We start from the raw sequence: 13,622 nt of genomic DNA, 5'->3' as shown, positions 1-13,622 counted from the left end.
TTTTTCATTTTGGACCGGTTCCGGCCCATTTTTTTTATATATATTTTGGGCGTGTTCCATTTTGTTTTGGGCCGGAGTCGACCTATTCCATTTTGTTTTGAGCTGGTGCCGGCCCGTTCCATTTTCATGTCGGGCCGGTGCTAGCCCGTTTTGTTGTATACTAGGCTGGTGCTGGCCCATCATCTTTTATGTTAGGCCGTGCTGACCCATTCCAAATAAATACACTGTAAAAATACAAACCTACAATTAAAATATCTGGTTTTTGTCAAAAATTTCAAAAAATACAAAAAAATTTTAAATTTTTTTTTATACATACGACCAAGTTCTTAAAGCCAAAAAAAACATATTGTATTTTTCATATACCAAAAATAATATTTTAGCATGCATTTTGGCTTTAATAACCGGTTTATTAAAGTCAAGAAAACATTAGTCAAAATTTTAAAAACAACAAAATTCTTATTTTGTTTATCGTTTCGTATCCGGAGTATGACATTACACGTAATGCGTATTCTGAATATTTAATTTATTTTTGGACAATTGAACATCAAGAAAACATTAGTCAAAATTTTAAAAACAACAAAATTCTTATTTTGTTTATCGTTTCGTATCCGGAGTATGACATTACACGTAATGCGTATTCTGAATATTTAATTTATTTTTGGACAATTGAACAGTTAGGTTTAACCGTATTTTTAGATAAGAACCTTCTTATTGAGAAGGACTTGTTTTGAGCCTTAAACAAACCAACAATTAAAAAACAATAACACAATTTTGAATTTTAACAGACAAAATAATGCAGCTTACCGTAGGTAGGGTGTATTTGGGGTGCTAATACCTTCCCTTTACGCAAACAGTCTTTGTACCTAATCTCTGAGACTAGTTAGGGTTCCTAGTAACTAGAATACTTGGTGGTGACTCCCATTCAATTTTTCACTAATAAGAGATATATTCATTGTCTATTCATATTTTTCCGAAAATACACCACATCAACATTTCCATTTTTTTTCTTGATGGTGGAAGATCGCCCCGACGCCGCACACGTGCGACAGTTCTGGTCCATTGGAATTTTGACTTTGCATGTTATTAGAGTTTGCCAAGATCCTTCAAGGAAAATTGGTTTCTAAGTTGTCGTATTATGTTCGAAATGGCCGCTGATTCACTGCTTGTGATGAGAACATCAGTGACGTAGACTAACAGAAATAATGTTATGTCATTCTTGGTGTAGATGAATAAAGAGGGATCTGACTTGGATTGCTGAAATCCCAATGTCAGAAGAAAAGAGCTAGCTCTTTATACTAAACATGTGGTTCTTGTTTCAAGCTGACACGACCAAAAGATTAATATCTTCTTTCAAGTGTAGGAGTCTCAAAGTAATATATAACCCAGTAAGACCGGGGTCGAACCACAAGGAGGTTAATTGTATAAATTATAAATAACAGCAATACAACAACAACAATAGTAATAGTAATAGTAATAGTAATAGAAGAAGAAGAAGAAGAAGTTGATAAGAACTTTGAGATGGAAGATCAATATAAGGATTAAACAATGATAACAACAAATGTCAAGGTCAGAGGATCTACTAATGGTATTTCAAACAAGTATAGTATAAACTCTTATTATTCAATTAAAAACCACACATAAAGGAGGTTCCAATCAAATTAAATTGTTAACATAATTACATTAGTTATCTTATTCGAATACTAATACTTGTAAATCTCGTCAAGCATTCATGATTATAACTTATGTTAACAACAAATCAAGTTCCTTTCATAGCGCAAGTGTCGGTTATACCATACGATATGCCTAAATGCATAGCAAATGCCTTCTTCATGTAGGCCAAAATTGGGAACTATTGATTTGATGACTAATTGATGAGTGGGTAGTCAACTCTTGACTTGGTGATAACGTCACTGATAACGTCAGAATTTGAACCAGACCTCTATATAAAAGTTCTAGGAAATTATCTCAGTTTTTTAGGAAAAAAAATTGAGGTCATTTGGACTCCTAAAACTCAAGATATGGGCTAAATACTAAACAGTGTCTAGGCTGCAGAACATATTCAAACTTTTTAGTTGTTGCTACAATTTATACTTGAAAATAGCCTATTTAAAACAAACTGTTAATGAAAGTTGTAGGCCTATGTCTTACCTTTTCATTTATATAAAGTAGACCTCATGATTTACAACTCTAAATATGACCCAATTACCGAATAGTGTTCTGGTTTGAACAGCACCAGCATATTTTCATCTCTTTTCTAAGTTTGGCCATCTTTTTGTCCTTTCAATTTTTGTAATTAAACTTATTAATAAATCCTTTCATTTATGTGATAGGTCTGTATTTAAGATGAATATTTACCACAAATTAAAGGTATCTTATATTATTAGATATGTTATTATAGAACATGCTTTAGTTAAGGAGTTATTGATATTTCAAGTACAAAATGATGATATAAAACCTTGATAAAAATGCACTTTTAAGTACTAATCACAAGTCATATATAGACTTGTTTAATTTGCAAATGTATGAAGACAATATGAAATCTATAAATCCTAGAGGCTGAATCATGAACACATCCTCTTTTAGTGTTCCATGTAGAAATGCATTGTTGACAGCTAGTTGTCAAATACACTAATGATGTTGAACAACAATGGAGAAGATAGTTCTGATGGTTACTGGTTTGACAACAGGATGAATGTTTCGGTGTAATCAATGTTGTGATGCTGATGATATCCTTTAGCAACTAGGCATGCCTTATACCTTGATATTATACCATTAACATTGTGCTTGACTCAAAAAATCAACTTACAACCAATTGGAATGATGGATGGATTTGGTGGAACTAGCTCCTGAGTTTCATGTTTAGCTAACACATTAAACTCTTCAGACATAGCATGTCGCCATTTATGATCTTTCAGGGTTTAAGAGACACATGATGACTATATAGGTTATGGAATGAGATGTTTGGTGGTTAAATATAGTTTCTTTGGTTTGTAAATGTTATTCATGGATTTGGTTGTCATACTGTGGCTTCGGGTTAGAGGAATGAAGAATGATAGTTATGTGATAGACTTGCTATCTAGTGGCTCAAATAAGGGACTAGAATTGGTGAGTGGTGGCTTGGTGAATGAGCAACAAGGGCAGAAATCATCACAAGTAAGTAGATACAGGGAAGGTGTTTGTCTAAGAGGTGGAATTGCCGATATGGTGGAGTCAATTGAAATCTAACCTTAAATTGTAGGAGATGACATAATAGTAGAAAGAGTGAAAAGAAAGATAGTTTCATCATATATAACATGTTTTGAAAGATAAATACAAGAATTGTCAATGGCCATGCATTTATATGCATTTTGAGAACTTGAGTAACTAAGAAAAATACATGGCCTAGATTTTGGTTACATTTTGTTACTATTATAAGGCTTGAGCCACAAAAAACACTAGTATCCAAAATGCAAGTTTTTTATAATTTGGTTGACAATCAAATAGACACTTAAAAGGACTTTTATTCTGTAAAACAAGTGTTAGCATATGGTTGATAAGATAAATTACAGTTTGAAAGGCATATGCCTAGTATGATAATGGAAAATATGTTTGATATAACAGGGTGAGGCCTATCTCAATAATGTGATGATATCTACATTTACATGTTCCATTTTGTTGTGATGTGTAAAGAGCAATATTGAGCATATTTTTAGAATGAGAGGATAGGAATTGACAAAGACCTTCGTACTCACCACCATTATTGGAGTACAAATTTTTAATATGAAACATAAATTATTTTTTAAGAAGTCCTTTTAACTAAATAAAGATGGAATGGACATCATTTTTATGATGAATTGGAAACAACCAGTAATACTTTGTAAAATGATTCACAAATAAAGCATAATAACAAATACCATCAAGAGAACTTGTTGTTGGTCCCTATATATCTATATAGATATATTCTAATGGATAAGTACTGATAAAAGATGTTTTTAAAAATGATAACTTATGAATTTTATTACTACATTAACAAGCTGAACAAATTGATGATAAGGGATTTCTAGAACTTAAAACAGGAAGAGATATATGATTAATTTTGAAATGATAGATTTTATTAGAGGGATGACCAATATGTTTTTAATAGATAAGCATCATCCTGGCATTCACTACGTAGAAGTGTTGTCCCCATTTTCTGATCCTTCATAAGAAAATTAAAGGGATGAAATTTAATGTAAACATTGCTAGAATGAGTAAAGTGATGGATAAAAACTAAGTTTTTATGAATGTTAGGGACATAAAAAGTATTATGTAGGAAAAAAGTATTTTGAAAATGAATTCCAAGACATAAAGCCAACATATGTTACTCACAAAACTAAGCCATCACCAATGACGACTTCATTTAATGATTAGTACTTAAAAGTGTATTTTTCTCAAAGGTTTTATATCATCATTTTGTACTTGAAGTATCAATAACTCCTTAACTAAAGTATGTTTTATAATAACAAGTCTGATACCATAAAATAACTTTAATTTATGATAAATGTTTATCTTAAATGCATGCCTATCACATAAATGAAAGAATTAATTGATGAGTTGAAGAACTGAAATTGAAAGAATAAAAAGAGGGGCCAAACTTTGAAAAGAGATAATGGTTCAATCCAAAATGAAACATTGTTCAATCATTTGGTCATATTTGGAGCTGTAGATCTTAGATTTAGATCTATTTTATATGGATGGAAAGCTACAATATAGGCCTAAAACATTCATGTAGAAGGTAAAACTCAATTCTGTTATTTGGAAGTCCAAATCTTAGCAACAACGGAGAATTCCAAATCTATCCTGCAGCCCAGATACTGTTCAATGTTCAGCCTATATCTTGAGTTCTAGAAGTCCAAATGACCTCAATTTTTTTTTTTGAAAAGTTGAGACAATTTAGTAGAACTTTCATGATTTAAGTTTGTTCAAATTCTGACGTTATCAATGATATTTTGTTCAGATAAGAAGATAAAGATTGTCACCAAGTCAAAATGTGGTCACCCAGTCAATAATTAGTCATCAAATCAATAGTTCTAAATTTTGGCCTATAAAAGGAGGCATTTGTCATGCATTTAGGCATCTTGATTTTCAAATGAAGATTATGTTCTTATTCTCTTTTTATTGTAATGCTTAAGTTTTACTTATATTAATCTCTTATTTATGCTTCTCATTTCCTTTCATTTACCTAGTTAACTTATATCTTATTTATATTTTTATCTTATTTATTTATGTTTCTCTCTTTTATTATGTTTAGTTAAATTTATTATGTCAAGATAAAAATGTTTTACTAATGGTTTAAGAATAAGTATAGTATAAACTCAACATGGACTATGATGTTTGATACTAACATGTTTTGTATTTGTTATTTTATTCACTCTTAATATTTTTCTTAAACTAATGTAATCATGTTAACAATTTAAATTCAATTAGAGCCTCCTTTGTATGTGGTTTTCAGTTGAGTAATAAGAGTTTATACTATACTTATTTGAAATACCATTAGTGGATCCTCTAACCTTGATAATTTTTTTTTATCATTATTTAATTCTTATATCAATATCACATATCAAAGCTCTTTTTATTGTTGTTGTTGTTGTTGTTTTTTATAATTTATATAAATAACCTCCTAGTGGTTCGATCCTAGTCTTGTTGGGTTACTTATTACTTCAATACTCTTGCACTTGGGAGAAGACATCAATCATTTGGTCATGTCAATTAGTTCCATCATACTCAGAGTGGACTGATAGGTTAGCAATATTAAAGGTAATGTGATGAGTGGTAGCAGAATCTATTAGCCACTTTTTGTTATTTAATCCACTTATAGCTATATAGTTTGTAGATTTTAGCCTAATGACCTTGCAACATGTCTTGTCTAAGTGCCTTTTTATGTCACGGAGTTGACAAATCAATGGAGATTGACCTGATTTGTATATATAAACATTACATCTTTGGTTGGATCTGGAACAACTTGCAGAAGAATTTGCAAGACATGTTGATTTGATGGAGTGGTTACATTGAGCAGCCTTTATAGTGGCAATTAGTCTTGAGTTGGAAGCATCAATGAGTTTTAAGTAATTTTCATGGCTAATCAATAAGGCATGAAGTTCTTCCAATGTAAGAGAAGTCTCACAGGCATTTATTATAGTTGTTATGCCACAAAAATCAACTTCGATGCCATTGAAAATGAATGATGTGAAGTTCATCAACTAAGTTTATGATAATATTAAGATATTATGAAATTGATTAAGTCCTTTAGTGAATAAGAGTTAATTGATTCAAAAACAAAAGCAAGAATTGCATGAAGTATCAAATTATCTTGTCAAAACCAATGCCAAAATGTAGGATTTGAAGTACCTATAAAAGATGATCCAGTTATTGGATTAAATATTATTTTTGATGGGCAAACAACGGTTCCATCAAGATATCCTTAGAGATTATAACCTGTAAATAAGGACATCAATTAAGCACATTGTGAAGAAAAATTTGAGGGTGTTAGTTTCAAAGAAAGTTGAGAACTGGTATTGAGGTAATAAGGTGAGTTTTATCATTTCTATGAAGATCAATATTAACAATGATTGAATTAGAAGTTGAGGCCATAGTAAAAAGTCTTATTGAAGAAAAAAAAACAGCTCTACTACCATAAACAATATTACTGAACTTATATTTTTTTATTATTGAAATGTCTTTTTATAAGGAATGTACAAGGATGTAGTTGATATAATTACAAAGACGAGATAAGATAGTTTAATAAGGGATAAGTTTAGATAAATCTACAAGAAATCAAACCAGCAAAGTTATTATCTTTTAAACTATAGATAATCCTTAATAGGTAAAGTCAATGCTTGGTACCAAAAGACTAGGATTTTTTCTTAAAAAAAAATCATGCAAGTATACCTTCTGAGATTTTTTTTAATCTTATACACAATAGATAAGAGCAATCCATGACGATGCATAAATAGAGAAAAAAGTTTAGTTGTATTACTATTCAATAAAGTTATTTAGTTGATTTACTATTCAATGAAGTCTCCTTTGTATCAATATTTATATAGGATTATGATTTACATGTTTAAATAAGATTTATACTTTGTATCATTATATAAAAGGTCATATGGTCACTTTGAAAGATGGTAATGTAAACTCAAAAAATAAAAATTGTAGAACCCATAATTAAGATTGAATATAATCCAAGAAAGTTAAAATAAGTTGAAAAAAACTTGACCTAGTGATTGTTTCAACCAAAGAACTGTAGTAATTGAATGAAAACTCAACTCGTTGATTATAAAGAATCAAGAATCGAGAACTAGAAGTATAAAGATGAATGACATAAAAAAATAATATTTGATAAGTTCTAAAGAGTTTAATAAAGAACCAACAATATAAGTAACCTTGCACATATAATATTATTTATGAAATAAAAATACAAAAAAATATATAAGTTTAATAACCCTATTTATATTAAGTAAAACATCATAAACAAGGCTATAGAAATAACAAAATTTTCTTAATAAAATGGGAAAAAATTCTTAAATCAACTACAAAAGTATTACAAATTCTAAATAATAACTTCCATGCTTTATTATTATGAACTTTTAACCCTATAAAAAAAATGGTCTTTAAAATATTCTGACAAACTTTATATATGATTCAATGGTCAGATCAAAAGTTATGTCCATTAATATAAAAATAAAGAGTAGAAAAATAATCCCAATTTACATGTCTTAAGCTCAAGAACTATATGCTTCCTTTGAACGGATTCTATTATTTAAAGTCTGATTATTCCTTATTGTAATCTTGATGCTTAATTTGGCCTAAATATCTTGAAATAGCTCATTGAACATCTTTTTAATCTTATTGGTTCTTAACCTTGAAATGACCCGATTGACAGTTTTAATGGATCATTTTGAGATCTTTGTTAATTCTTATTATTATTTTTTTAAAAGAATTTAATCTTGAATATCACTTACTTCAAACATAAAAAGATAAGAAACATTAAAAACATCACTAGTGCTATACTTACCTGCAAATATCCTTTTTATGTGTATTATCATTGATTAATTCAAGAACTTGAAACAAACCATCTTTCTTAGGGTACAATATAGATCCCATATGAGCTGGGAATTTTTCCCTTCTTCGTTATCATAACTCAATTTTTAATTTCTTGTTTTTCTAAATATTTTCAACATACCAAAAAAAAATCCAAAAAATATGTTATTGATGTATTTGTATTATTTTCAACCTTATCTCAAAAGGTTTTAAATTTTAAATTTTTTTTTAACATGTTTAAATTTTAAATTGTTTTCTTTTTAATTTTTAATATTCAACATTTAGTTTTTTGAGAATTAAGTTTTGTATTTTTTTAATATATTTTTCAATTTATTTTTTATTAAAGTTATCATGATTTTATGATTAAAATTGTAGATTTGAAAAGTTAGGCCAGATCGATCTAATATATTTACATCTTAATTTTTTATAAAAAAAATCATATCAAATTTTTTAATCAAACCATATTTTTATTGATTATTTAAGTTATTTTTAAACTTGTCAAATTAATTAAATCATAGAAGATTAACCTCCACTTAATTTTTTATTAGAAAAAATATATAAATATATTTTTTGATATAAAAAAAATTAATCTTACCATCGTATTATGGGTCAAGGAGAATATAATCCGTGTAGTTTTGATTTTTCCACGCAAACAACATTAAAACATTGCCTGTTTTGATTTACACCTCCTCAAAAAAGTATTTTGATAATTGAATTATTGTAATTCTTGACTCATTAAGTTACTTTTTAAATCTTTATTTTTCTCATTGTCTCGTTTTATAGTATCTGTGATATTTTGGCTAATCGCCCACTTGTTACTACAATTGAATGGCTGTGAGGACATCAAAGAGAAGCACTAACCTCAAATCCTGAGGTAACCTCAGGCTCACAGTTCTACTCCCAAAAGAAACAACAACAGGAAGCAATTCGGGTATGTTTTAATGCCTTGCTGTTCATAAAATTGTGTAAATTCTAAACGAAGAGTCAATAGTTATAGTTCTCCGATTATTTCTCTTGTAGGTAGCATGAAAACCATAGGAGAAAGTCTCTCGTGATAAGTGGATATCATGTTTTCTTGTTCTTTAACTGGATTTTGCTTCCTGGGTTTTTCTGTTTATTGCTAATTTATCTCTCAAAATGCAAACTTTGAGTGTATGGCCGTTGAGTGGTGGCTCATGTGCGGTGCCCCATTTAGAGTTTGAGGAGGATTCCTCTTGTTTTTTGAGTACTAGAAGAGGCAGGAAGAGATGTGGTCATGTTGACAACGTTTTTCAAGGTGAAAGTTCTGGTTTTCCTATGGTTTCTGGCAATTTGAGGTATGATAGAAGTGGGACTTCTTGTGGGAGCTTAAAATTTGGTGTGGAAAGTAGGTTTCTCTCCAATTATTCAAAGATTAAATATGTGTGTTTTCGTGAGCCGAAGGAAGGCTCATTTGGTTCATCATTGGCTTTGGCATCGGCTTTGGAGCAACAAAAAATTGGTAATGAATTTCATAGAGTAGAATCAAGTTTGGATGATCGGTCATTAGTGAAACATGAGAGAGATAAAGTTGATTATGATTTCGATAGAAATGATGATAACAGTGACGAAGAACAAAAATGTGAGGTAGATGTTGGAAGTGAGGGAGAAGTTGGGGAAGAACAGGATGAAAAGATTGATGTCCCTGCGCTCGCTCAGAGCTTATATTTTGCAAAAACAGTGGAAGATATAGAAGAGGTTCTTAAGGAAAAGGGTGAATTGCCTGTTCAAGTTTACTTATCCATGATTAAGGGTTTTGGATGGGACAAGAAAATGGAGCCTGCAATGGCTCTTGTTGAATGGCTCAAGATAAAGAAAGAAACAGATGGTACTATTGTTCCAAATCTTTTCATATATAATAGTCTATTAAGTGCAGTGAAACAGTCTGAACAATATGAAGAAACGGAAAAAATCTTGGAAAGAATGACTCAGGAGGGGGTTGCTCCCAATGTGGTGACTTACAACATTTTGATGGTTATTTATGTCAAGCAAGGACAGGCTAAAAAGGCCCTTGATATTCTTGAAGAGATGCATAGGAATGGTTTTACCCCATCTGCTGCATCCTATTCTTCTGCTCTGTTGGCTTATAGAAAAATGGAAGACGGGGATGGAGCTCTCAAGTTCTTTGTAGAAATAAAAGACAAGTATCTGAAAGGGGAAATAGGAAAGGATGCTGATGAAGATTGGGAAAGGGAATATGTTAAGCTCGAAAATTTCACAATTCGTGTTTGCTACCAGGTTATGAGGCGGTGGCTTGTGAGGCTTGAAAACTTGAACACCAATGTGTTAAAGCTTCTGACAGATATGGATAAGGCTGAACTTCAACCTGGTCGGTCAGATTATGAGCGCCTTGTGTGGGCTTGTACCCGTGAAGAACATTATGTTGTTGCAAAAGAATTGTACATTAGGATTAGAGAAAGGTGCTCTGATATAAGCTTATCAGTCTGCAACCATGTGATTTGGTTGATGGGAAAGGCTAAGAAGTGGTGGGCTGCCTTGGAGGTTTACGAGGATTTGTTAGACAAGGGTCCAAAGCCAAATAACCTTTCATACGAATTGATTGTTTCATACTTTAATGTCCTACTTACTGCAGCTAAGAAGAGAGGAATTTGGAGATGGGGTGTCAGGTTGCTAAACAAGATGGAAGAGAAAGGCCTGAAGCCAGGAAGCAAGGAATGGAATGCAGTTCTTGTTGCTTGTTCCAAGGCTTCAGAAACAGCTGCTGCTGTTCAGATATTTGGAAGAATGGTTGAACAAGGTGAAAAGCCTACAGTTATCTCCTATGGAGCACTGCTTAGTGCCCTTGAAAAGGGTAGACTGTATGATGAGGCTGTCCGTGTATGGGAGCATATGCTTAAGGTGGGTGTCAAGCCCAACGTGTATGCATACACTATTATGGCTTCGGTTTTCACTAGACAAGGGAATTTTAGACTGGTTGATGCAATAATCAATGAAATGGTTTCAACTGGTGTTGGGCCAACTGTTGTTACATATAATGCAATAATCAGTGGATGTGCTCGTAATAATTTGAGCAGTGCAGCATATGAATGGTTTCACCGCATGAAAGTCCAGAACATCTCACCAAATGAAATTACATATGACATGCTGATAGAGGCTCTTGCAAAGAGTGGCAAACCAAGACTTGCATATGAGTTGTATTTGAGGGCTCAAAATGAAGACCTTCAACTCTCTCCGAAGGCTTATGATGCAGTTATGCATTCCTCTGAAGCTTATGGGGCTACTATTGACACAAGCGTTTTAGGACCTCGGCCACCAGATAAAAAGAAGAAAGTTCAAATCAGGAAAACTTTGACCGAATTCTGTACTTTGGCTGATGTTCCACGGAGAAGCAAACCATTTAACAAGAAGGAAATTTATGCCTCACAAGCAGAAGGAAAACAATGAGCGCAACTCCAAATGTTATTATGTTGATACTGTATTCTTTCCATACCTTTGTGGATTTAGCTTCATAGGCGACTATGATACTCCAATGTTTTAGGTTCAGTTCTTTAATAAACTATATGAAGTTGTATTTCTAGTATGTAAAATTATGCTAAACTGCTGATTGCATAGGCGGAATGTGATTGATGGTTTGATGAGAGAAAAATCTCATCGAAGTCCAACGAGCCTTTTATAGGAAAAAAGAAGAATCTCGACTGGTTGCTGGTTTGAGATTCTGACTGATCATGTGGGATTTAATGAACTAGATGGTAAAATGTTGGATTATACGCACCAGTTTTCTGTTGTCTGCGATTGGAGCATTAGAAGAATTACTCTTCTAAGCTGCCCGTGTAGGTGTGAAACAAGGATAAACTGTTGACAAGAAGATGCTAGCTCAAGTGTTTTTAATTTCAAAGTTCCACGGGGAAAGCTCCGAAACTGATATAAAAGTGGAAGCTCCAATACTGCTTATTAACCTCCACCTCGGAACTCAAAACAGTGCAAAGAGGGCATTATTTAAATTAATACACCTTTATATATTTCATATGGAACGATATTTTAAGGGAAACCCATTTCGTTATGTAACACTTTATGTCACATGACATCTTTATTAAAAGCTGCGTCCGCCTAATACTAGAGCCAATGCATGAAAAATCCAACCCACTTGAACGGGGATATGTCAAAAGGGGTGGGTTTTAACTCAACTTTAATCCCCTGTCACGACGTGATTTGGTTTATTACTGTGTTGTTGACCCGTACTCCGTGGCTAGTAAGTTTAATTTTTTTAATGTAAAAAAATTTCATCAAATGCTAATTTTTTAGCAAAAAAAATAAATTATTTTAAGATTGATTCAACATAATCTAGTTTACTTGATATATAATTTACTTGATATATTTAAAGATAATTTAGATGACCAATAAAAGTATAGTTCGATTAAAAAAAAACTCAAGATATCTTTTTTATAAAAAAATTAAGACAAAAATATACTAGATCGATCAGGGTTAACTTGTTAAATCCATAATTCTAATCATAAGACCATGATAACCTTAATAAATAATAAATTGAAACAAATTATAAAACTTAATTCCTAATCAACATGATGGTAAATAATAAAATTGAAATAAATAAATAAATAATTGTTCATCCATATAACCGAATATCAATCCAAATTATATTTGACACAATTAAAAGATTGATGTCTTGTTCTAAATGCAGGAGTGTCGAAATAATAAATAACCCGACAAGACTAGGATCGAACCATAGGGAGGTTAATTGTATAAATTATAAACAACAACAATAAAGAAGTTGATGAGAACTTTGAGATGATAAGATTAATGTAAAGATTAAACAATTGTAAAAACAAATGTCAAGGTTAGAGAATTCACTAATGGTATTTCAAACAAGTATAATGTAAACTCTTTTTATTACTCAATTACAAACCACATATAAATGAGGTTCCAATCGGATTATCACACACTCACCAAATTTCAGAGCATTTGAAGCACTACAGCTCGAGATATGACCCAATGACTAAACAATGTTGCTGGTGGACGTGGTAGATAGCCCTCAAGCTCTTGTCTAGATGAAATGTCATTTCTACCATCAGAATTTGAGCAAGTTCTATTCATGAAAGTTGTTGGAAATTTTCTTTTCCTTCCATCCACCAAATTTCACGTCATTTGACCTTCTAGAACTCTGGTTATGAGTAGAACTCTGTTTATGAAACTTCAGCTCATTTGGACTTCTAGAACTCCAGATATGGCCAAAATACCGAACAGTGCTCGGGCTGGAAGACAGATTCGGGCTTCTTTGTTGTTGCTACAATTTGGACTTGATAATGGCCTTTTTAGATCTTGGGCTCCATATGAAAGTTGTAGGCCTATGTCTTACCTTTCCATCCATATAAATTTGACCTAAATCTGAGATATATAGCTCCAGATATGACCCATTTACCGAACAGTGTTCCGGTTTGGATTGCACCGACATCTCTTTTCTAAGTTTGGCCATCTCTTTATCCTTGCAATTTAAGTTCTTCAAGTCATCAATCAATCCTTTCATTTATGTGATAGGCCTGCATTAAAAATAGACATTTACCATAAATTAAAGG

The 13,622-nt window shown here is 31.7% G+C and overlaps 1 protein-coding gene across 1 annotated transcript; it reads left to right on the top strand.

Annotated features, from left to right (window-relative positions):
- The first annotated feature begins 8,852 nt into the window (after positions 1-8,852).
- On the top strand, positions 8,853-11,621 carry LOC105115340 (Pentatricopeptide repeat (PPR-like) superfamily protein). The gene is made up of 2 exons (XM_011012191.1): positions 8,853-8,986; positions 9,076-11,621. Exon 2 carries the CDS (start codon positions 9,193-9,195, stop codon positions 11,476-11,478), a length of 2,286 nt encoding a protein of 761 aa, XP_011010493.1. The 5' UTR covers positions 8,853-8,986; positions 9,076-9,192; the 3' UTR covers positions 11,479-11,621.
- Positions 11,622-13,622: the final 2,001 nt, after the last annotated feature.

The sequence above is a fragment of the Populus euphratica genome, unplaced genomic scaffold, assembly GCF_000495115.2.
Source record: "Populus euphratica unplaced genomic scaffold, PopEup_1.0 scaffold681.1, whole genome shotgun sequence".
NCBI classification, from domain to species: domain Eukaryota; kingdom Viridiplantae; phylum Streptophyta; class Magnoliopsida; order Malpighiales; family Salicaceae; genus Populus; species Populus euphratica.
Note: the sequence above shows the minus strand (reverse complement) of the source record. Positions and strands in the feature narration are given on the sequence as shown.